At 32.1% G+C, this 23,025-nt stretch overlaps 8 protein-coding genes across 8 annotated transcripts; all 8 read left to right on the top strand.

Annotated features, from left to right (window-relative positions):
• The first annotated feature begins 7,715 nt into the window (after positions 1-7,715).
• On the top strand, positions 7,716-8,126 carry LOC145841419 (histone H3). Its single transcript, XM_082948778.1, has one exon. The coding sequence runs from the start codon at positions 7,716-7,718 to the stop codon at positions 8,124-8,126; it is 411 nt and encodes a 136-aa protein (XP_082804904.1).
• A 185-nt stretch (positions 8,127-8,311) lies between these two features.
• On the top strand, positions 8,312-8,623 carry LOC145840991 (histone H4-like). The gene has a single exon (XM_082948350.1). It carries the CDS (start codon positions 8,312-8,314, stop codon positions 8,621-8,623), a length of 312 nt encoding a protein of 103 aa, XP_082804476.1.
• Positions 8,624-8,802: 179 nt separating this feature from the next.
• Positions 8,803-9,183, top strand: LOC145841417 (histone H2A). Its single transcript, XM_082948777.1, has one exon. The coding sequence runs from the start codon at positions 8,803-8,805 to the stop codon at positions 9,181-9,183; it is 381 nt and encodes a 126-aa protein (XP_082804903.1).
• A 142-nt stretch (positions 9,184-9,325) lies between these two features.
• Positions 9,326-9,685, top strand: LOC145841416 (histone H2B type 1-K-like). The gene has a single exon (XM_082948776.1). The coding sequence runs from the start codon at positions 9,326-9,328 to the stop codon at positions 9,683-9,685; it is 360 nt and encodes a 119-aa protein (XP_082804902.1).
• A 7,911-nt stretch (positions 9,686-17,596) lies between these two features.
• LOC145841415 (histone H3) lies at positions 17,597-18,007 on the top strand. Its single transcript, XM_082948775.1, has one exon. It carries the CDS (start codon positions 17,597-17,599, stop codon positions 18,005-18,007), a length of 411 nt encoding a protein of 136 aa, XP_082804901.1.
• Positions 18,008-18,192: 185 nt separating this feature from the next.
• On the top strand, positions 18,193-18,504 carry LOC145840992 (histone H4-like). Its single transcript, XM_082948351.1, has one exon. It carries the CDS (start codon positions 18,193-18,195, stop codon positions 18,502-18,504), a length of 312 nt encoding a protein of 103 aa, XP_082804477.1.
• A 179-nt stretch (positions 18,505-18,683) lies between these two features.
• Positions 18,684-19,064, top strand: LOC145841414 (histone H2A). The gene has a single exon (XM_082948774.1). It carries the CDS (start codon positions 18,684-18,686, stop codon positions 19,062-19,064), a length of 381 nt encoding a protein of 126 aa, XP_082804900.1.
• A 142-nt stretch (positions 19,065-19,206) lies between these two features.
• LOC145841413 (histone H2B type 1-K-like) lies at positions 19,207-19,566 on the top strand. The gene has a single exon (XM_082948773.1). It carries the CDS (start codon positions 19,207-19,209, stop codon positions 19,564-19,566), a length of 360 nt encoding a protein of 119 aa, XP_082804899.1.
• Positions 19,567-23,025: the final 3,459 nt, after the last annotated feature.

Raw genomic sequence — 23,025 nt, 5'->3', positions numbered from 1 at the left:
TAGCAATAAAAATATTTGCAAAAAAGGTTTAACTAACTTGAATATATTGTCCGTAAGTTATTTTCTTCTTAACATTTTTTATAAAGAAAACTACTTCTTATTCATTTGTTGAACTTCTGTTAAAACATTCAGTAAGTAAGTGTATTCGTTTTTAAAAAAACTTTATGTTCAACTTATAACAAAAAAAAAACAACTTAAATTATCTTTTTAAGTTTTTGTTGTTTGTAAGTAACACAATGAGCTATAACTTTTCAAGTGTGTTCTTCTTAACATTTTGAATGCGATTGAAACCGTGGAACACGTTTTTGAAAGTACAAAAATGGAAGTAAAAGTTCAGAACAAAAATAACAAGTGTGATTTTCAAGTACAGTTAATTATTCTTTCTTACAAAGCTAACATAAACTTAGCTTGTTTAGATATATTGTCAAGTTAAAACGCCACCATATGAAACAAGTCAATTCATTAGCTGAAACATGGTACAAAAGAAAAAAAGTAACAGCTTGTACCACTTGTTTCATATATTTTAAGGTAAAAACTAGATATGATACAACTTGATGACCTAAAACAACTATAATGCTTTAGTTTAGTTTATATTTGCCTTAAATCTAAAGTAATCAGGACAACCAATTGATTTAACCAGCTACTAGAGTCTCTAAACTGTGTCAAACAAGCCTTAATAAAACGACAAAATGTACAAACCTTAATCTACATTGTGTTGGTGGATTAACAGTTAGTATACTTGGATAATACAGTTTACTTATGAGTGATAATATCCCTGTTTTCCTGTCTTACCACTTAGTTACACTTACTATAGTTTTTTTTTTACTTTTACTTGATGAAACTCTTTTTGAGAAAGAGCTAGTTATGTTTGAAATCATTGCTTAAACTGTGGAATAATATTTAGTATCTAAGTGTTAGGTAAAAATTTCCATAGGCATTTTCTTGTTTAAACAAAACTTGTTTTGATTCATTCTACTTTGTGGACTTGTTTTTCAAACATTTAAAAAAATTTGAATTTTGTTTATTAAAAGAAATAGTGCTATGTCACTTAAAAGTAAAAATAAAAGTTTGAATGAAAATAATACATTCAATTACAATGAGAGAAAAACTTAACTTTGCAATAATATATACTTACTTGACTCAATTACAGCAACTAAACTTGGATTTTATTTTCAAAATGTATTAATCTTGTTAATAAGAATGCAACTGAAACCGTTAAAAAGTTATTAAAAGTTGTACAATTCATTTATGTAAAAAACAGCGTTTTTTCAAACAAACATTCAATTTAAGTATAACAACAATTTAACAGTACTGTTGAAATATTTGTATTAACCTTAGGATGGTGTGTTCAACTCAAATTGTTAGTGGCTTTATCAAATAAAAACAACTACACATAAAAACATGATACAAAGAAAAAAAGTTGTTACCATTTTTTGTATCTCGTTTTTAGGCTGTACATGACACAAATAAAAACTACTGTAATCATTCTTTCCATAAGTCTAAAGCTTACGTGCACCACCAATCAGTTATACAAGCTGCTAATGTCTACTAAACTCACACAATTTCATTCTTAATCCACTTTATGCTTATAAACGATCCAAGAACACCACATCTCACTTTAAATTTATATTTTATCGCTTTCCATTGTTAGTTAAATAGTTAAGCTTGCTATGATTTCTCCACTTTTACTTTGTTTTTGATGTAACTTTTACGAAGGAAACTAGTGTGATCACTGCTCTAATCCTTAACTCATTGCTTAAGGTACTTGAATGCTTAGTGAAAATCTTTAACTAACTTGAACGTGTTTTTCGTGGTCTTTTTCTTGTTATCTCATTTAATCAAGGAACTCATTCTTATTCATGCTTATTTTGTGGACTTTTGTTCGTTTATCATTCAATAATTATTTGTTTTTTAGTTTATTAAAGTAAAGTTATGCTACGTCACTGTAAAAACTAGTTATATTTTTTAATGAAAATAATAACAATAAAACTTCACTGAAATATTAATAGAAAATGTTTTCAACTGTTAACAACAAAAAAAAAATGTTAACGTTCCATAAAAGTATTGTTCAATTACAATCAAAAACATGCATAGCTATTCAAAATTCATACATTACAATACATAAATGTAAACAACATCGATTGTTCAAAAGAAACATAATACTATCAACAAGCACACAATTGACCTAAACAAAAACAGCTTAAATAAATGATGAAAGTATATACCTAAAACTATAATTTTCCAAAGACGACTTCTATTTATTAGGTTGCTTAACTATTCAAACATATGAAACAAACCAATTCATTAGCTGAAACATGGTACACAGGAAAAGAAGTAACAGCTTCTTACCATTCATTTGTGTTACTTGTTACAACTACATGTGAGACAACTTGATGACTTAAAACGACTTAAACAGTTTGTCATTAGTTATTTTTGTTATAAATGTAAAGTTATCAGGACAACCACTTAATTTAACTGTTTACTAATGCCCACTAAGCAGTGTTAAACAATCTCTAACTAAACGACAAAAATGTACCAAACTTAATGTTCCTTGTGCTGGTGAAAGCCCAAAAGCAAGGTAAAAGTTCATATAGAATGTTTGTATAACACACTTTACTTAAAGTTTTACTTTTATGTTTTATTTTTTAGTCACTTTGTTGTACTTACAATTGTTTTGGTTCTCTTACATGACATTTTAAACTACTTGTGAGGATGGAGCTAGTTGCAATTAAAATGCATCGCTTAAGTCTCTTACGCTACATGTAATTAAACTTTTGCAAAAAGCATTAACTAACTTGATTTTTGTGTCCATAGGATTTTCTCGTTAAGTTATTTTTTCAAACAATACTTATTCCCACTATGCTTACTTTGTTTACTTCTTTTTGCAATATCTAACAAATATTTAGTTTATCTAAAAAAAAAAATTCTACGTCATCGTAAAAAAATGTTATATTTTTAAATGAAAATAATACATTAAATTGTAACAAAATAAGCTTAAGTTTGTTTATTATAAAAAAATCTCATCAATAGCTTCTAGAATTTTTTATTACTATTTATTGCATGTATTTCAAACTATATAAAACAGTTTAGAGTTGTAAAATATACATGTGTAAACAACAGTAGATGTTCAAGTCAAAATGAAAACCATTAACAAACTTGCGATCTCAGTACAACAATCATGAAGTAACACGACCAAAATCTTTTTACAAAGCTTAAAACTGTTTTATTGAACTCAAATTGTTCACAGCTTTATTTGATCTTGTTTCAGAAAACTTCAAACTTCAACTAAAACACAATTGAAAACATGCATTGCAATTTAAAACTCATAAAAAACATAAGCAAAAAACAACATCAACAAGTATACAACATGAACAAAAAAGAACAATTCGAGTCTTTAACTTTAAAAAAATTGCATTGTTTAATTGATTTAACATTGCTTATAGCTTTATCAAGTTAAAGCATCAACATTTAAATCAAACTAAATCAATTGGTACAAAAGAAGTAACAGGATGTTATCATTTAATTCTATCACTTTTTCATGGTACATATCACTTATCTAAGCCACATATAATAAAATTTGATAGCTTAAAACGGCTTTAACAGTTTTTTTTTTACTATGCTTTTTTATAAATCTATGGTAATCTACCTATTTGTTTAACTAGCTTTTAATGTCTACTAAGCAGTATTAAACTACCATTAACTAAACAAAATATGTGTACAATTTTAACAACTTTGTGCTGGTAAAAGATCAAAAGTAAGAGTTAGAGCTAGTTGAATAAAACATAACGCTTTTTGAGCTCCTTATAATTGCTTTTGTAATTTTATCTGACCATTTTCAACTACTTTGAGAAAGGAGCTAGTTATGTTTTAAAAGTATTGTTTAAATCGTTGAACAAGTTCTATGAATAAGTTATAATTGAATGTTTCATAAAAAGCTTCAACTAACTTCAGTGTGTTGTCCGTAGGCTTTTTCTTAAAAACTTCTTTATTTGCACAAAACTTATTCTCATATACGCTTACTTTGTATACTTGTTTTTTTTTCATTAAATAACTACTTAGTTTGTTTTTAAAAATTTGTCCTACGTCACTATAAGTAACGATTATATTTTGAAATTAAAATAAAACAGTTAGTTTTTATTTTATACTTTAAATAAACTTTGTATTATTATTAAAGTACTCGATCATTTGAGGTTTAATTAAAAAAGCTATATTAATCATGTTTGTTGAAATTCAATTTAAAACTTAACATAAAAAACAGTTTCAAAGTTATACAACAAATAAATGTAAACAACTGTGATTGTTCAAAACAAAAAAAAGACAATCAAAAGCATACAGTTTCAGTACAACCATCATTAAATCTTTCGTTTTACAAACCCTAGACTTTTTTTTTGAACATAGTAGCTTATGGATTTTTCAAATAAAAACATCAATACATAAAAATACTAACAGCTGAAACGTTATGCAAAGGAAAAGAAGTATACAGCTTTGTAACTCAATTGAACACTATGTATGACACAACTTGATGACTCAAAACTGCTTCAACTGTTTGTTTTAAGTTATGTTTTTTTAAAGTAAGATAAGTTTAAGATAAACGAAAAATGTATATGATCGGTATAAATCATTGATCCAACATACAACAGCTCAAAAAGAAAAGCCTACGGCACGCGGTATTCCCAAGCGGTCACCCATCAAGTACTAAGACACTGCTTAACTTCCCAGATCGGACGAGATGGGGTGCGTTCAGTGTGGTATGGTCGTAGGCGTCTAGCAGCAAAAAAAAGCGATCATAAACAAATAAGCTGTCTGAAACTTGTAGAATGTTAGCTTAAGTGTTTCTTATGTTTAGAGCCCACTTTGTTCTAACTAATTAAAATAAATTAAGCCTTTCTAGTCTTTACTTTTCACATTTTTTTCTTAGCTTCAAGCTTCATAAAACTATTCAGCTTTGATTTTTAGTTGTTAGAGTACACAATATCATTACAGTGTAACGACATAGCAACATTATAAGACAGAAATTAACTAGTTTTATACTACATACAAAATAACTAATTAGCTAAACTAAAAAGCATATGTAGTTTAACACTACTTAAGTTTGTTTGTACAAGTTCTACGATAGTATAAGTGATTAAGCAATGTACATGTTTGAGATAAGAAAAGATCATAAATTAAAAGACAAAGCAATAACTAAAACATATTGGTCATGTTTTTACAAACTCAAATGCTGTTGTTACAACAGAAGTGTTCGAAACACCTGAGAACAAAAGATAACTTGTTTATAATGAGCTTGGATTAACATTAATACCAAGTCAGAGATAACTAGTAATGGTTTAACAATCTTTTTAGAATTAATCATAGCAAAACATTTAGTCAACTGCCTACATTGTGCAGAACATTGCGGTGAATCTAGTTTTTAGTACACTTAGAAGCTACTTTTAGTAGTTGAGCAGTTGTAATTGAGTTAAACATACTTTAACTTAAAACGTATACACTTCTTCGATCATACTGCTTCATTATTTGGTCAAGTCATTTTTATTTTACTCGAATTGTAGTTTTGTTTCTTTGATCAGTTGACGATGCTTCAAAATATGTAGTGAAGGTGTTTCAATTTGTTTTATCTAGTTTTGAAACGACGAAACAAACTTTGGAATAATAAACTTTAACTGTATTACTCTAAAAAACATTTACTTTGTTAAACACATTGCAACCTTTTAAGTACTGATTGTACACGAAAGTTTATCTAAACATTAAGGTTTTCAAATGAGTTTTGAAAGATTATTGCTTCAATACTGTTTGATTTTTAACTTTTTTTTGTTTAGGAACGCTTCTTTTTTAATACTGCTTTAAAAATAAGCCTAACATCTTTTTTTACGTAAGACTTTTCTTCTCGTAATAAGCATTGATAAGAAACTTTTTAATAACTTCGTATTGATATTTTGGTCTTGCAAAAATTCTTTGAACAGTACTGATGTTTATTTAAATGTAAACAGTTTTATCTTGCTTTGGAAAGTTACGATCAAATCTATTTGTAAAATCTGCAAAGAAAAGTCTTAGTTCAGTTTCGAGTATAACAGATAAAACGTTGTTGAAAAACTAAAACAAACAGTTTGAAAAGTTATTTTAAATACTTTTAACTGTGTAACTACTTTCTTTTTACATAAACTTATTGGCACTTTTTAAAACAAACCTACTTGCTTTTAAACTTTTGTTTGTAACTTTTGATGTGTTTGTAACTTTTTATATGTTCAGCGCGTTTTTGAGAAGGTAAGTGACTAGTATGTGCAAGAACAAACTTAAAACTTAAGTAGTTAAATTGAATTAGATGGTGTAATTAATTTTTTTAGTACTACCCTTTTTATTATGAGTAAATTTAAGGTAATGATAACTAGTAAAATCACACAAAACGAATACTTGTGCATTTTTCGGTTTTTTTTTACAAATCAGCACAGTTTAAAATGTAATCAAGTTAAACATACTTCATGGGTTTTACGGTTAACAAAGCTGGCTGGAAATAAAATAATAAAACTTTGCTTGAGCTTGAGATGAAAAAAAACACTTGTCCTTGTCTAAAACTTTACTACTTTAACCTTTCAGCTTAAGAAAACTAAGTCGGGTGTGTAGTAGTATAATTTGTTTCATTTGTGGTTTATCTCACTAAATGGAGAGATGTGCTGTAGCATTTAGACTGTTTTTCTGGACTTTTAAAGCTAACCTTTAAAAAAAAATTCACTTCTGGATCGGGCTAAGTCTTGTTTCTTTATCACTGGAACATTTTTAACATTAGTAGTAAAGCAACTTTGCTTTTATTAGCATACAGGCTTTAAACTCACACGCTAATGTTCGTATTAATCAGTAAAAGGTACCTGAGAAAGCAAAACTGCTCAACAGTCAATTCGTCACAGTCAGTAACTGCTGAAAGTATTGTTTGCTTTCTTTAATCAACATACAAAATGTCTACAACAGCAGTAGCAGCACCATCAGCAGCGGCACCGGCCGCAGTTAAGGCCAGGTCTTCCAAGAGACCAAGCGCCAAGAAGGCAGAACACCCGACTTACAGGGAAATGATCAGCTCTGCCCTGGGAGCAATGAAAGAACGAAAAGGTACATCCCGCCAGAAGATACAAAAGTTTATCGCGGAAACCTACAAGCTTGAGCTCTCAGCTTCTAATTCTCACTTGAAGAGAGCACTTACCAGCGGCGTGACCAAGGGTGCTTTTCTCCAGACTACTGGAAAAGGCGCTTCTGGCTCGTTCAAGCTTGCTCCAATGCCAGCTGCTGGTCCCAAGAAGAGGACAAAAAAAGTAGCTAAAAAGCCAGCAGTAAAGAAGACCGCAGCTAAAAAACGAGTGAAGAAGTGTGCTCCCAAGAAGGCAGCAAAAAAACCAGCAGCCAAAAAGCGACCTGCTAAAAAGTGTGCTCCTAAGAAGGCAGCATCTAAAAAAGCTGCAAGCAAGAAGAAGAAAGTAACAAAGAAGAAGCCGGCAGCCAAAAAAGCATCTAAGAAGGCAAGTACCAAGAAGAGCTGCAAGAAATAAGTTGTTCTTTTACCCAAGGTCCTTTTCAGGACCACTCAATTAAAGTATAAACAAAATTTAAAACGTAAACAGTGTTACTAAACTAAAAATATGCAAATCAATGAGATACAGTGGAATCGCCTGCGTCCGTGTCTATGTAAACAGTATATAAACAGTCTTCCGTTAAACAGCTTTATCATCAAAATGGCTCGTACCAAGCAAACCGCTCGTAAGTCAACCGGAGGCAAGGCCCCAAGGAAACAGCTCGCCACCAAGGCCGCTCGCAAGAGCGCACCCGCTACCGGAGGTGTGAAGAAGCCTCATCGCTACAGACCCGGCACAGTTGCTCTGAGAGAAATCAGACGCTACCAGAAGTCAACTGAGCTTCTTTTGCGCAAGTTGCCTTTCCAGCGTCTGGTACGTGAAATAGCTCAAGACTTCAAAACTGACTTGAGGTTTCAAAGCAGTGCCGTGATGGCTTTGCAAGAAGCCAGCGAGGCGTACCTCGTTGGTTTGTTCGAAGATACTAACCTTTGCGCGATCCACGCCAAGCGTGTGACGATCATGCCCAAAGACATCCAGCTCGCCAGGAGAATGCGTGGCGAAAGAGCTTAAGAATTGGCTAAAACCGGTCCTATTCAGGACCACCTTTAAACTTTGAAAATGAGACAAAAACCAAACGAAATAATGTAAATTAAAGATGTTTCTTTTTGGTATGCAAATGAGTTTTGTCGTAACCGTACGCGTCCGTAACAGCTTGTATATATAGTCGAGGGACTAGCAAAGTTAGTATATTCAACATGTCTGGACGTGGCAAAGGAGGTAAAGGTCTAGGAAAAGGAGGTGCCAAGCGCCATCGCAAAGTACTTCGCGATAACATCCAAGGTATCACGAAACCAGCAATCCGCCGTTTGGCTCGCCGAGGCGGAGTAAAGCGAATCTCGGGACTAATTTATGAAGAAACGAGAGGCGTCATGAAAGTTTTCTTGGAAAACGTTATTCGTGATGCAGTAACATACACAGAGCACGCCAAGCGCAAGACCGTCACAGCACTTGACGTCGTGTACGCACTCAAGCGTCAAGGAAGAACCTTGTACGGCTTTGGTGGCTAAACAATTAGCGAACCGGTCCTTTTTAGGACCACCTATATCAATAAAATGTATTTTGCAACCATTGACAAATTAAAGTAGCAGCTACGATTTATGCAAATTAGCTTTTCGTTCGTCGCGGTTAGGTTTGAGTTGTATATGTAGCTGTGGAAGTAACATTGCACAATCATTCGAACAACAACATGTCGGGACGTGGTAAAGGATCAAAACTCAAATCTAAGCCGAAGAGCAGGTCTTCTCGTGCAGGACTGCAGTTTCCAGTCGGTCGCGTGCACCGTCTGTTGCGCACTGGCAACTACAGCCAAAGAGTCGGAGCTGGTGCTCCAGTTTATCTGGCTGCCGTTCTCGAGTACTTGAGCGCAGAAGTGCTCGAGCTTGCCGGTAACGCTGCTCGTGACAACAAGAAAAGCAGGATCATTCCTCGCCATTTGCAACTAGCTATCCGCAACGACGAAGAGTTGAACAAACTTCTCGGAGGCGTCACTATTGCTCAAGGTGGTGTTCTTCCAAACATCCAGGCAGTATTATTGCCTAAGAAGACCGCTTCAAAAAAGTCCGCCTAAGTTTAAACATCCCAGGTCCTTTTCAGGACCACCTAAAACATTTACGACAAACGAGAGAAGCGGTCGTTCGCGTACAGAACTGCTAATTTGCATAAATTTTCAGTATATATACCAGCGCCGAGACTCAAGTTCACTCATCATTATGACAGCTACCAAAGGCGCGAAGAAATCAGTAGCCAAGACCACTCCGGTCGACGGCAAGAAGAAGCGAAGGAGGAGGCACAAACAAAGCTTTGGCATTTACGTGTACAAAGTTTTGAAGCAAGTGCACCCCGACACCGGAATCTCCAGCAAGGCGATGGGAATCATGAACTCTTTTGTCAACGACATCTTCGAGCGCATTGCAGCAGAGGCTTCACGTTTGGCTCATTACAACAAGAGGTCAACTGTGAGCAGCCGCGAAATTCAAACTGCTGTCAGGCTCTTGCTCCCCGGCGAGTTGTCAAAGCACGCAGTTTCAGAAGGAACTAAAGCTGTTACCAAATACACCAGCTCAAAATAAATGCTCAACAACCGGTCCTTTTTAGGACCACCATTTGAATAAAACCAGCTATTAGATAACTACTTGTAAGTAAAATTTGCTTTAACAGTAATACCAACATATTGATATTTATACAAATAAAAAGACAAACTATTTTGTCCTACTCAACTCTTACATTATGGAATAAATCTAACATGAAAAAAATAGTAGTAGCAATAAAAATATTTGCAAAAAAGGTTTAACTAACTTGAATATATTGTCCGTAAGTTATTTTCTTCTTAACATTTTTTATAAAGAAAACTACTTCTTATTCATTTGTTGAACTTCTGTTAAAACATTCAGTAAGTAAGTGTATTCGTTTTTAAAAAAACTTTATGTTCAACTTATAACAAAAAAAAAACAACTTAAATTATCTTTTTAAGTTTTTGTTGTTTGTAAGTAACACAATGAGCTATAACTTTTCAAGTGTGTTCTTCTTAACATTTTGAATGCGATTGAAACCGTGGAACACGTTTTTGAAAGTACAAAAATGGAAGTAAAAGTTCAGAACAAAAATAACAAGTGTGATTTTCAAGTACAGTTAATTATTCTTTCTTACAAAGCTAACATAAACTTAGCTTGTTTAGATATATTGTCAAGTTAAAACGCCACCATATGAAACAAGTCAATTCATTAGCTGAAACATGGTACAAAAGAAAAAAAGTAACAGCTTGTACCACTTGTTTCATATATTTTAAGGTAAAAACTAGATATGATACAACTTGATGACCTAAAACAACTATAATGCTTTAGTTTAGTTTATATTTGCCTTAAATCTAAAGTAATCAGGACAACCAATTGATTTAACCAGCTACTAGAGTCTCTAAACTGTGTCAAACAAGCCTTAATAAAACGACAAAATGTACAAACCTTAATCTACATTGTGTTGGTGGATTAACAGTTAGTATACTTGGATAATACAGTTTACTTATGAGTGATAATATCCCTGTTTTCCTGTCTTACCACTTAGTTACACTTACTATAGTTTTTGTTTTACTTTTACTTGATGAAACTCTTTTTGAGAAAGAGCTAGTTATGTTTGAAATCATTGCTTAAACTGTGGAATAATATTTAGTATCTAAGTGTTAGGTAAAAATTTCCATAGGCATTTTCTTGTTTAAACAAAACTTGTTTTGATTCATTCTACTTTGTGGACTTGTTTTTCAAACATTTAAAAAAATTTGAATTTTGTTTATTAAAAGAAATAGTGCTATGTCACTTAAAAGTAAAAATAAAAGTTTGAATGAAAATAATACATTCAATTACAATGAGAGAAAAACTTAACTTTGCAATAATATATACTTACTTGACTCAATTACAGCAACTAAACTTGGATTTTATTTTCAAAATGTATTAATCTTGTTAATAAGAATGCAACTGAAACCGTTAAAAAGTTATTAAAAGTTGTACAATTCATTTATGTAAAAAACAGCGTTTTTTCAAACAAACATTCAATTTAAGTATAACAACAATTTAACAGTACTGTTGAAATATTTGTATTAACCTTAGGATGGTGTGTTCAACTCAAATTGTTAGTGGCTTTATCAAATAAAAACAACTACACATAAAAACATGATACAAAGAAAAAAAGTTGTTACCATTTTTTGTATCTCGTTTTTAGGCTGTACATGACACAAATAAAAACTACTGTAATCATTCTTTCCATAAGTCTAAAGCTTACGTGCACCACCAATCAGTTATACAAGCTGCTAATGTCTACTAAACTCACACACTTTCATTCTCAATCCACTTTATGCTTATAAACGATCCAAGAACACCACATCTCACTTTAAATTTATATTTTATCGCTTTCCATTGTTAGTTAAATAGTTAAGCTTGCTATGATTTCTCCACTTTTACTTTGTTTTTGATGTAACTTTTACGAAGGAAACTAGTGTGATCACTGCTCTAATCCTTAACTCATTGCTTAAGGTACTTGAATGCTTAGTGAAAATCTTTAACTAACTTGAACGTGTTTTTCGTGGTCTTTTTCTTGTTATCTCATTTAATCAAGGAACTCATTCTTATTCATGCTTATTTTGTGGACTTTTGTTCGTTTATCATTCAATAATTATTTGTTTTTTAGTTTATTAAAGTAAAGTTATGCTACGTCACTGTAAAAACTAGTTATATTTTTTAATGAAAATAATAACAATAAAACTTCACTGAAATATTAATAGAAAATGTTTTCAACTGTTAACAACAAAAAAAAAATGTTAACGTTCCATAAAAAGTATTGTTCAATTACAATCAAAAACATGCATAGCTATTCAAAATTCATACATTACAATACATAAATGTAAACAACATCGATTGTTCAAAAGAAACATAATACTATCAACAAGCACACAATTGACCTAAACAAAAACAGCTTAAATAAATGATGAAAGTATATACCTAAAACTATAATTTTCCAAAGACGACTTCTATTTATTAGGTTGCTTAACTATTCAAACATATGAAACAAACCAATTCATTAGCTGAAACATGGTACACAGGAAAAGAAGTAACAGCTTCTTACCATTCATTTGTGTTACTTGTTACAACTACATGTGAGACAACTTGATGACTTAAAACGACTTAAACAGTTTGTCATTAGTTATTTTTGTTATAAATGTAAAGTTATCAGGACAACCACTTAATTTAACTGTTTACTAATGCCCACTAAGCAGTGTTAAACAATCTCTAACTAAACGACAAAAATGTACCAAACTTAATGTTCCTTGTGCTGGTGAAAGCCCAAAAGCAAGGTAAAAGTTCATATAGAATGTTTGTATAACACACTTTACTTAAAGTTTTACTTTTATGTTTTATTTTTTAGTCACTTTGTTGTACTTACAATTGTTTTGGTTCTCTTACATGACATTTTAAACTACTTGTGAGGATGGAGCTAGTTGCAATTAAAATGCATCGCTTAAGTCTCTTACGCTACATGTAATTAAACTTTTGCAAAAAGCATTAACTAACTTGATTTTTGTGTCCATAGGATTTTCTCGTTAAGTTATTTTTTCAAACAATACTTATTCCCACTATGCTTACTTTGTTTACTTCTTTTTGCAATATCTAACAAATATTTAGTTTATCTAAAAAAAAAAATTCTACGTCATCGTAAAAAAATGTTATATTTTTAAATGAAAATAATACATTAAATTGTAACAAAATAAGCTTAAGTTTGTTTATTATAAAAAAATCTCATCAATAGCTTCTAGAATTTTTTATTACTATTTATTGCATGTATTTCAAACTATATAAAACAGTTTAGAGTTGTAAAATATACATGTGTAAACAACAGTAGATGTTCAAGTCAAAATGAAAACCATTAACAAACTTGCGATCTCAGTACAACAATCATGAAGTAACACGACCAAAATCTTTTTACAAAGCTTAAAACTGTTTTATTGAACTCAAATTGTTCACAGCTTTATTTGATCTTGTTTCAGAAAACTTCAAACTTCAACTAAAACACAATTGAAAACATGCATTGCAATTTAAAACTCATAAAAAACATAAGCAAAAAACAACATCAACAAGTATACAACATGAACAAAAAAGAACAATTCGAGTCTTTAACTTTAAAAAAATTGCATTGTTTAATTGATTTAACATTGCTTATAGCTTTATCAAGTTAAAGCATCAACATTTAAATCAAACTAAATCAATTGGTACAAAAGAAGTAACAGGATGTTATCATTTAATTCTATCACTTTTTCATGGTACATATCACTTATCTAAGCCACATATAATAAAATTTGATAGCTTAAAACGGCTTTAACAGTTTTTTTTTTACTATGCTTTTTTATAAATCTATGGTAATCTACCTATTTGTTTAACTAGCTTTTAATGTCTACTAAGCAGTATTAAACTACCATTAACTAAACAAAATATGTGTACAATTTTAACAACTTTGTGCTGGTAAAAGATCAAAAGTAAGAGTTAGAGCTAGTTGAATAAAACATAACGCTTTTTGAGCTCCTTATAATTGCTTTTGTAATTTTATCTGACCATTTTCAACTACTTTGAGAAAGGAGCTAGTTATGTTTTAAAAGTATTGTTTAAATCGTTGAACAAGTTCTATGAATAAGTTATAATTGAATGTTTCATAAAAAGCTTCAACTAACTTCAGTGTGTTGTCCGTAGGCTTTTTCTTAAAAACTTCTTTATTTGCACAAAACTTATTCTCATATACGCTTACTTTGTATACTTGTTTTTTTTTCATTAAATAACTACTTAGTTTGTTTTTAAAAATTTGTCCTACGTCACTATAAGTAACGATTATATTTTGAAATGAAAATAAAACAGTTAGTTTTTATTTTATACTTTAAATAAACTTTGTATTATTATTAAAGTACTCGATCATTTGAGGTTTAATTAAAAAAGCTATATTAATCATGTTTGTTGAAATTCAATTTAAAACTTAACATAAAAAACAGTTTCAAAGTTATACAACAAATAAATGTAAACAACTGTGATTGTTCAAAACAAAAAAAAGACAATCAAAAGCATACAGTTTCAGTACAACCATCATTAAATCTTTCGTTTTACAAACCCTAGACTTTTTTTTTGAACATATGGTAGTAGCTTATGGATTTTTCAAATAAAAACATCAATACATAAAAATACTAACAGCTGAAACGTTATGCAAAGGAAAAGAAGTATACAGCTTTGTAACTCAATTGAACACTATGTATGACACAACTTGATGACTCAAAACTGCTTCAACTGTTTGTTTTAAGTTATGTTTTTTTAAAGTAAGATAAGTTTAAGATAAACGAAAAATGTATATGATCGGTATGAATCATTGATCCAACATACAACAGCTCAAAAAGAAAAGCCTACGGCACGCGGTATTCCCAAGCGGTCACCCATCAAGTACTAAGACACTGCTTAACTTCCCAGATCGGACGAGATGGGGTGCGTTCAGTGTGGTATGGTCGTAGGCGTCTAGCAGCAAAAAAAAGCGATCATAAACAAATAAGCTGTCTGAAACTTGTAGAATGTTAGCTTAAGTGTTTCTTATGTTTAGAGCCCACTTTGTTCTAACTAATTAAAATAAATTAAGCCTTTCTAGTCTTTACTTTTCACATTTTTTTCTTAGCTTCAAGCTTCATAAAACTATTCAGCTTTGATTTTTAGTTGTTAGAGTACACAATATCATTACAGTGTAACGACATAGCAACATTATAAGACAGAAATTAACTAGTTTTATACTACATACAAAATAACTAATTAGCTAAACTAAAAAGCATATGTAGTTTAACACTACTTAAGTTTGTTTGTACAAGTTCTACGATAGTATAAGTGATTAAGCAATGTACATGTTTGAGATAAGAAAAGATCATAAATTAAAAGACAAAGCAATAACTAAAACATATTGGTCATGTTTTTACAAACTCAAATGCTGTTGTTACAACAGAAGTGTTCGAAACACCTGAGAACAAAAGATAACTTGTTTATAATGAGCTTGGATTAACATTAATACCAAGTCAGAGATAACTAGTAATGGTTTAACAATCTTTTTAGAATTAATCATAGCAAAACATTTAGTCAACTGCCTACATTGTGCAGAACATTGCGGTGAATCTAGTTTTTAGTACACTTAGAAGCTACTTTTAGTAGTTGAGCAGTTGTAATTGAGTTAAACATACTTTAACTTAAAACGTATACACTTCTTCGATCATACTGCTTCATTATTTGGTCAAGTCATTTTTATTTTACTCGAATTGTAGTTTTGTTTCTTTGATCAGTTGACGATGCTTCAAAATATGTAGTGAAGGTGTTTCAATTTGTTTTATCTAGTTTTGAAACGACGAAACAAACTTTGGAATAATAAACTTTAACTGTATTACTCTAAAAAACATTTACTTTGTTAAACACATTGCAACCTTTTAAGTACTGATTGTACACGAAAGTTTATCTAAACATTAAGGTTTTCAAATGAGTTTTGAAAGATTATTGCTTCAATACTGTTTGATTTTTAACTTTTTTTTGTTTAGGAACGCTTCTTTTTTAATACTGCTTTAAAAATAAGCCTAACATCTTTTTTTACGTAAGACTTTTCTTCTCGTAATAAGCATTGATAAGAAACTTTTTAATAACTTCGTATTGATATTTTGGTCTTGCAAAAATTCTTTGAACAGTACTGATGTTTATTTAAATGTAAACAGTTTTATCTTGCTTTGGAAAGTTACGATCAAATCTATTTGTAAAATCTGCAAAGAAAAGTCTTAGTTCAGTTTCGAGTATAACAGATAAAACGTTGTTGAAAAACTAAAACAAACAGTTTGAAAAGTTATTTTAAATACTTTTAACTGTGTAACTACTTTCTTTTTACATAAACTTATTGGCACTTTTTAAAACAAACCTACTTGCTTTTAAACTTTTGTTTGTAACTTTTGATGTGTTTGTAACTTTTTATATGTTCAGCGCGTTTTTGAGAAGGTAAGTGACTAGTATGTGCAAGAACAAACTTAAAACTTAAGTAGTTAAATTGAATTAGATGGTGTAATTAATTTTTTTAGTACTACCCTTTTTATTATGAGTAAATTTAAGGTAATGATAACTAGTAAAATCACACAAAACGAATACTTGTGCATTTTTCGGTTTTTTTTTACAAATCAGCACAGTTTAAAATGTAATCAAGTTAAACATACTTCATGGGTTTTACGGTTAACAAAGCTGGCTGGAAATAAAATAATAAAACTTTGCTTGAGCTTGAGATGAAAAAAAACACTTGTCCTTGTCTAAAACTTTACTACTTTAACCTTTCAGCTTAAGAAAACTAAGTCGGGTGTGTAGTAGTATAATTTGTTTCATTTGTGGTTTATCTCACTAAATGGAGAGATGTGCTGTAGCATTTAGACTGTTTTTCTGGACTTTTAAAGCTAACCTTTAAAAAAAAATTCACTTCTGGATCGGGCTAAGTCTTGTTTCTTTATCACTGGAACATTTTTAACATTAGTAGTAAAGCAACTTTGCTTTTATTAGCATACAGGCTTTAAACTCACACGCTAATGTTCGTATTAATCAGTAAAAGGTACCTGAGAAAGCAAAACTGCTCAACAGTCAATTCGTCACAGTCAGTAACTGCTGAAAGTATTGTTTTGCTTTCTTTAATCAACATACAAAATGTCTACAACAGCAGTAGCAGCACCATCAGCAGCGGCACCGGCCGCAGTTAAGGCCAGGTCTTCCAAGAGACCAAGCGCCAAGAAGGCAGAACACCCGACTTACAGGGAAATGATCAGCTCTGCCCTGGGAGCAATGAAAGAACGAAAAGGTACATCCCGCCAGAAGATACAAAAGTTTATCGCGGAAACCTACAAGCTTGAGCTCTCAGCTTCTAATTCTCACTTGAAGAGAGCACTTACCAGCGGCGTGACCAAGGGTGCTTTTCTCCAGACTACTGGAAAAGGCGCTTCTGGCTCGTTCAAGCTTGCTCCAATGCCAGCTGCTGGTCCCAAGAAGAGGACAAAAAAAGTAGCTAAAAAGCCAGCAGTAAAGAAGACCGCAGCTAAAAAACGAGTGAAGAAGTGTGCTCCCAAGAAGGCAGCAAAAAAACCAGCAGCCAAAAAGCGACCTGCTAAAAAGTGTGCTCCTAAGAAGGCAGCATCTAAAAAAGCTGCAAGCAAGAAGAAGAAAGTAACAAAGAAGAAGCCGGCAGCCAAAAAAGCATCTAAGAAGGCAAGTACCAAGAAGAGCTGCAAGAAATAAGTTGTTCTTTTACCCAAGGTCCTTTTCAGGACCACTCAATTAAAGTATAAACAAAATTTAAAGCGTAAACAGTGTTACTAAACTAAAAATATGCAAATCAATGAGATACAGTGGAATCGCCTGCGTCCGTGTCTATGTAAACAGTATATAAACAGTCTTCCGTTAAACAGCTTTATCATCAAAATGGCTCGTACCAAGCAAACCGCTCGTAAGTCAACCGGAGGCAAGGCCCCAAGGAAACAGCTCGCCACCAAGGCCGCTCGCAAGAGCGCACCCGCTACCGGAGGTGTGAAGAAGCCTCATCGCTACAGACCCGGCACAGTTGCTCTGAGAGAAATCAGACGCTACCAGAAGTCAACTGAGCTTCTTTTGCGCAAGTTGCCTTTCCAGCGTCTGGTACGTGAAATAGCTCAAGACTTCAAAACTGACTTGAGGTTTCAAAGCAGTGCCGTGATGGCTTTGCAAGAAGCCAGCGAGGCGTACCTCGTTGGTTTGTTCGAAGATACTAACCTTTGCGCGATCCACGCCAAGCGTGTGACGATCATGCCCAAAGACATCCAGCTCGCCAGGAGAATGCGTGGCGAAAGAGCTTAAGAATTGGCTAAAACCGGTCCTATTCAGGACCACCTTTAAACTTTGAAAATGAGACAAAAACCAAACGAAATAATGTAAATTAAAGATGTTTCTTTTTGGTATGCAAATGAGTTTTGTCGTAACCGTACGCGTCCGTAACAGCTTGTATATATAGTCGAGGGACTAGCAAAATTAGTATATTCAACATGTCTGGACGTGGCAAAGGAGGTAAAGGTCTAGGAAAAGGAGGTGCCAAGCGCCATCGCAAAGTACTTCGCGATAACATCCAAGGTATCACGAAACCAGCAATCCGCCGTTTGGCTCGCCGAGGCGGAGTAAAGCGAATCTCGGGACTAATTTATGAAGAAACGAGAGGCGTCATGAAAGTTTTCTTGGAAAACGTTATTCGTGATGCAGTAACATACACAGAGCACGCCAAGCGCAAGACCGTCACAGCACTTGACGTCGTGTACGCACTCAAGCGTCAAGGAAGAACCTTGTACGGCTTTGGTGGCTAAACAATTAGCGAACCGGTCCTTTTTAGGACCACCTATATCAATAAAATGTATTTTGCAACCATTGACAAATTAAAGTAGCAGCTACGATTTATGCAAATTAGCTTTTCGTTCGTCGCGGTTAGGTTTGAGTTGTATATGTAGCTGTGGAAGTAACATTGCACAATCATTCGAACAACAACATGTCGGGACGTGGTAAAGGATCAAAACTCAAATCTAAGCCGAAGAGCAGGTCTTCTCGTGCAGGACTGCAGTTTCCAGTCGGTCGCGTGCACCGTCTGTTGCGCACTGGCAACTACAGCCAAAGAGTCGGAGCTGGTGCTCCAGTTTATCTGGCTGCCGTTCTCGAGTACTTGAGCGCAGAAGTGCTCGAGCTTGCCGGTAACGCTGCTCGTGACAACAAGAAAAGCAGGATCATTCCTCGCCATTTGCAACTAGCTATCCGCAACGACGAAGAGTTGAACAAACTTCTCGGAGGCGTCACTATTGCTCAAGGTGGTGTTCTTCCAAACATCCAGGCAGTATTATTGCCTAAGAAGACCGCTTCAAAAAAGTCCGCCTAAGTTTAAACATCCCAGGTCCTTTTCAGGACCACCTAAAACATTTACGACAAACGAGAGAAGCGGTCGTTCGCGTACAGAACTGCTAATTTGCATAAATTTTCAGTATATATACCAGCGCCGAGACTCAAGTTCACTCATCATTATGACAGCTACCAAAGGCGCGAAGAAATCAGTAGCCAAGACCACTCCGGTCGACGGCAAGAAGAAGCGAAGGAGGAGGCACAAACAAAGCTTTGGCATTTACGTGTACAAAGTTTTGAAGCAAGTGCACCCCGACACCGGAATCTCCAGCAAGGCGATGGGAATCATGAACTCTTTTGTCAACGACATCTTCGAGCGCATTGCAGCAGAGGCTTCACGTTTGGCTCATTACAACAAGAGGTCAACTGTGAGCAGCCGCGAAATTCAAACTGCTGTCAGGCTCTTGCTCCCCGGCGAGTTGTCAAAGCACGCAGTTTCAGAAGGAACTAAAGCTGTTACCAAATACACCAGCTCAAAATAAATGCTCAACAACCGGTCCTTTTTAGGACCACCATTTGAATAAAACCAGCTATTAGATAACTACTTGTAAGTAAAATTTGCTTTAACAGTAATACCAACATATTGATATTTATACAAATAAAAAGACAAACTATTTTGTCCTACTCAACTCTTACATTATGGAATAAATCTAACATGAAAAAAATAGTAGTAGCAATAAAAATATTTGCAAAAAAGGTTTAACTAACTTGAATATATTGTCCGTAAGTTATTTTCTTCTTAACATTTTTTATAAAGAAAACTACTTCTTATTCATTTGTTGAACTTCTGTTAAAACATTCAGTAAGTAAGTGTATTCGTTTTTAAAAAAACTTTATGTTCAACTTATAACAAAAAAAAAACAACTTAAATTATCTTTTTAAGTTTTTGTTGTTTGTAAGTAACACAATGAGCTATAACTTTTCAAGTGTGTTCTTCTTAACATTTTGAATGCGATTGAAACCGTGGAACACGTTTTTGAAAGTACAAAAATGGAAGTAAAAGTTCAGAACAAAAATAACAAGTGTGATTTTCAAGTACAGTTAATTATTCTTTCTTACAAAGCTAACATAAACTTAGCTTGTTTAGATATATTGTCAAGTTAAAACGCCACCATATGAAACAAGTCAATTCATTAGCTGAAACATGGTACAAAAGAAAAAAAGTAACAGCTTGTACCACTTGTTTCATATATTTTAAGGTAAAAACTAGATATGATACAACTTGATGACCTAAAACAACTATAATGCTTTAGTTTAGTTTATATTTGCCTTAAATCTAAAGTAATCAGGACAACCAATTGATTTAACCAGCTACTAGAGTCTCTAAACTGTGTCAAACAAGCCTTAATAAAACGACAAAATGTACAAACCTTAATCTACATTGTGTTGGTGGATTAACAGTTAGTATACTTGGATAATACAGTTTACTTATGAGTGATAATATCCCTGTTTTCCTGTCTTACCACTTAGTTACACTTACTATAGTTTTTTTTTTACTTTTACTTGATGAAACTCTTTTTGAGAAAGAGCTAGTTATGTTTGAAATCATTGCTTAAACTGTGGAATAATATTTAGTATCTAAGTGTTAGGTAAAAATTTCCATAGGCATTTTCTTGTTTAAACAAAACTTGTTTTGATTCATTCTACTTTGTGGACTTGTTTTTCAAACATTTAAAAAAATTTGAATTTTGTTTATTAAAAGAAATAGTGCTATGTCACTTAAAAGTAAAAATAAAAGTTTGAATGAAAATAATACATTCAATTACAATGAGAGAAAAACTTAACTTTGCAATAATATATACTTACTTGACTCAATTACAGCAACTAAACTTGGATTTTATTTTCAAAATGTATTAATCTTGTTAATAAGAATGCAACTGAAACCGTTAAAAAGTTATTAAAAGTTGTACAATTCATTTATGTAAAAAACAGCGTTTTTTCAAACAAACATTCAATTTAAGTATAACAACAATTTAACAGTACTGTTGAAATATTTGTATTAACCTTAGGATGGTGTGTTCAACTCAAATTGTTAGTGGCTTTATCAAATAAAAACAACTACACATAAAAACATGATACAAAGAAAAAAAGTTGTTACCATTTTTTGTATCTCGTTTTTAGGCTGTACATGACACAAATAAAAACTACTGTAATCATTCTTTCCATAAGTCTAAAGCTTACGTGCACCACCAATCAGTTATACAAGCTGCTAATGTCTACTAAACTCACACAATTTCATTCTTAATCCACTTTATGCTTATAAACGATCCAAGAACACCACATCTCACTTTAAATTTATATTTTATCGCTTTCCATTGTTAGTTAAATAGTTAAGCTTGCTATGATTTCTCCACTTTTACTTTGTTTTTGATGTAACTTTTACGAAGGAAACTAGTGTGATCACTGCTCTAATCCTTAACTCATTGCTTAAGGTACTTGAATGCTTAGTGAAAATCTTTAACTAACTTGAACGTGTTTTTCGTGGTCTTTTTCTTGTTATCTCATTTAATCAAGGAACTCATTCTTATTCATGCTTATTTTGTGGACTTTTGTTCGTTTATCATTCAATAATTATTTGTTTTTTAGTTTATTAAAGTAAAGTTATGCTACGTCACTGTAAAAACTAGTTATATTTTTTAATGAAAATAATAACAATAAAACTTCACTGAAATATTAATAGAAAATGTTTTCAACTGTTAACAACAAAAAAAAAATGTTAACGTTCCATAAAAGTATTGTTCAATTACAATCAAAAACATGCATAGCTATTCAAAATTCATACATTACAATACATAAATGTAAACAACATCGATTGTTCAAAAGAAACATAATACTATCAACAAGCACACAATTGACCTAAACAAAAACAGCTTAAATAAATGATGAAAGTATATACCTAAAACTATAATTTTCCAAAGACGACTTCTATTTATTAGGTTGCTTAACTATTCAAACATATGAAACAAACCAATTCATTAGCTGAAACATGGTACACAGGAAAAGAAGTAACAGCTTCTTACCATTCATTTGTGTTACTTGTTACAACTACATGTGAGACAACTTGATGACTTAAAACGACTTAAACAGTTTGTCATTAGTTATTTTTGTTATAAATGTAAAGTTATCAGGACAACCACTTAATTTAACTGTTTACTAATGCCCACTAAGCAGTGTTAAACAATCTCTAACTAAACGACAAAAATGTACCAAACTTAATGTTCCTTGTGCTGGTGAAAGCCCAAAAGCAAGGTAAAAGTTCATATAGAATGTTTGTATAACACACTTTACTTAAAGTTTTACTTTTATGTTTTATTTTTTAGTCACTTTGTTGTACTTACAATTGTTTTGGTTCTCTTACATGACATTTTAAACTACTTGTGAGGATGGAGCTAGTTGCAATTAAAATGCATCGCTTAAGTCTCTTACGCTACATGTAATTAAACTTTTGCAAAAAGCATTAACTAACTTGATTTTTGTGTCCATAGGATTTTCTCGTTAAGTTATTTTTTCAAACAATACTTATTCCCACTATGCTTACTTTGTTTACTTCTTTTTGCAATATCTAACAAATATTTAGTTTATCTAAAAAAAAAAATTCTACGTCATCGTAAAAAAATGTTATATTTTTAAATGAAAATAATACATTAAATTGTAACAAAATAAGCTTAAGTTTGTTTATTATAAAAAAATCTCATCAATAGCTTCTAGAATTTTTTATTACTATTTATTGCATGTATTTCAAACTATATAAAACAGTTTAGAGTTGTAAAATATACATGTGTAAACAACAGTAGATGTTCAAGTCAAAATGAAAACCATTAACAAACTTGCGATCTCAGTACAACAATCATGAAGTAACACGACCAAAATCTTTTTACAAAGCTTAAAACTGTTTTATTGAACTCAAATTGTTCACAGCTTTATTTGATCTTGTTTCAGAA

The sequence above is a fragment of the Thalia democratica genome, chromosome 7 (genome assembly GCF_965202585.1).
Source record: "Thalia democratica chromosome 7, ktThaDemo2.hap1.1, whole genome shotgun sequence".
Taxonomy (NCBI): domain Eukaryota; kingdom Metazoa; phylum Chordata; class Thaliacea; order Salpida; family Salpidae; genus Thalia; species Thalia democratica.
This window is presented reverse-complemented; position numbering and strand designations above follow the sequence as displayed.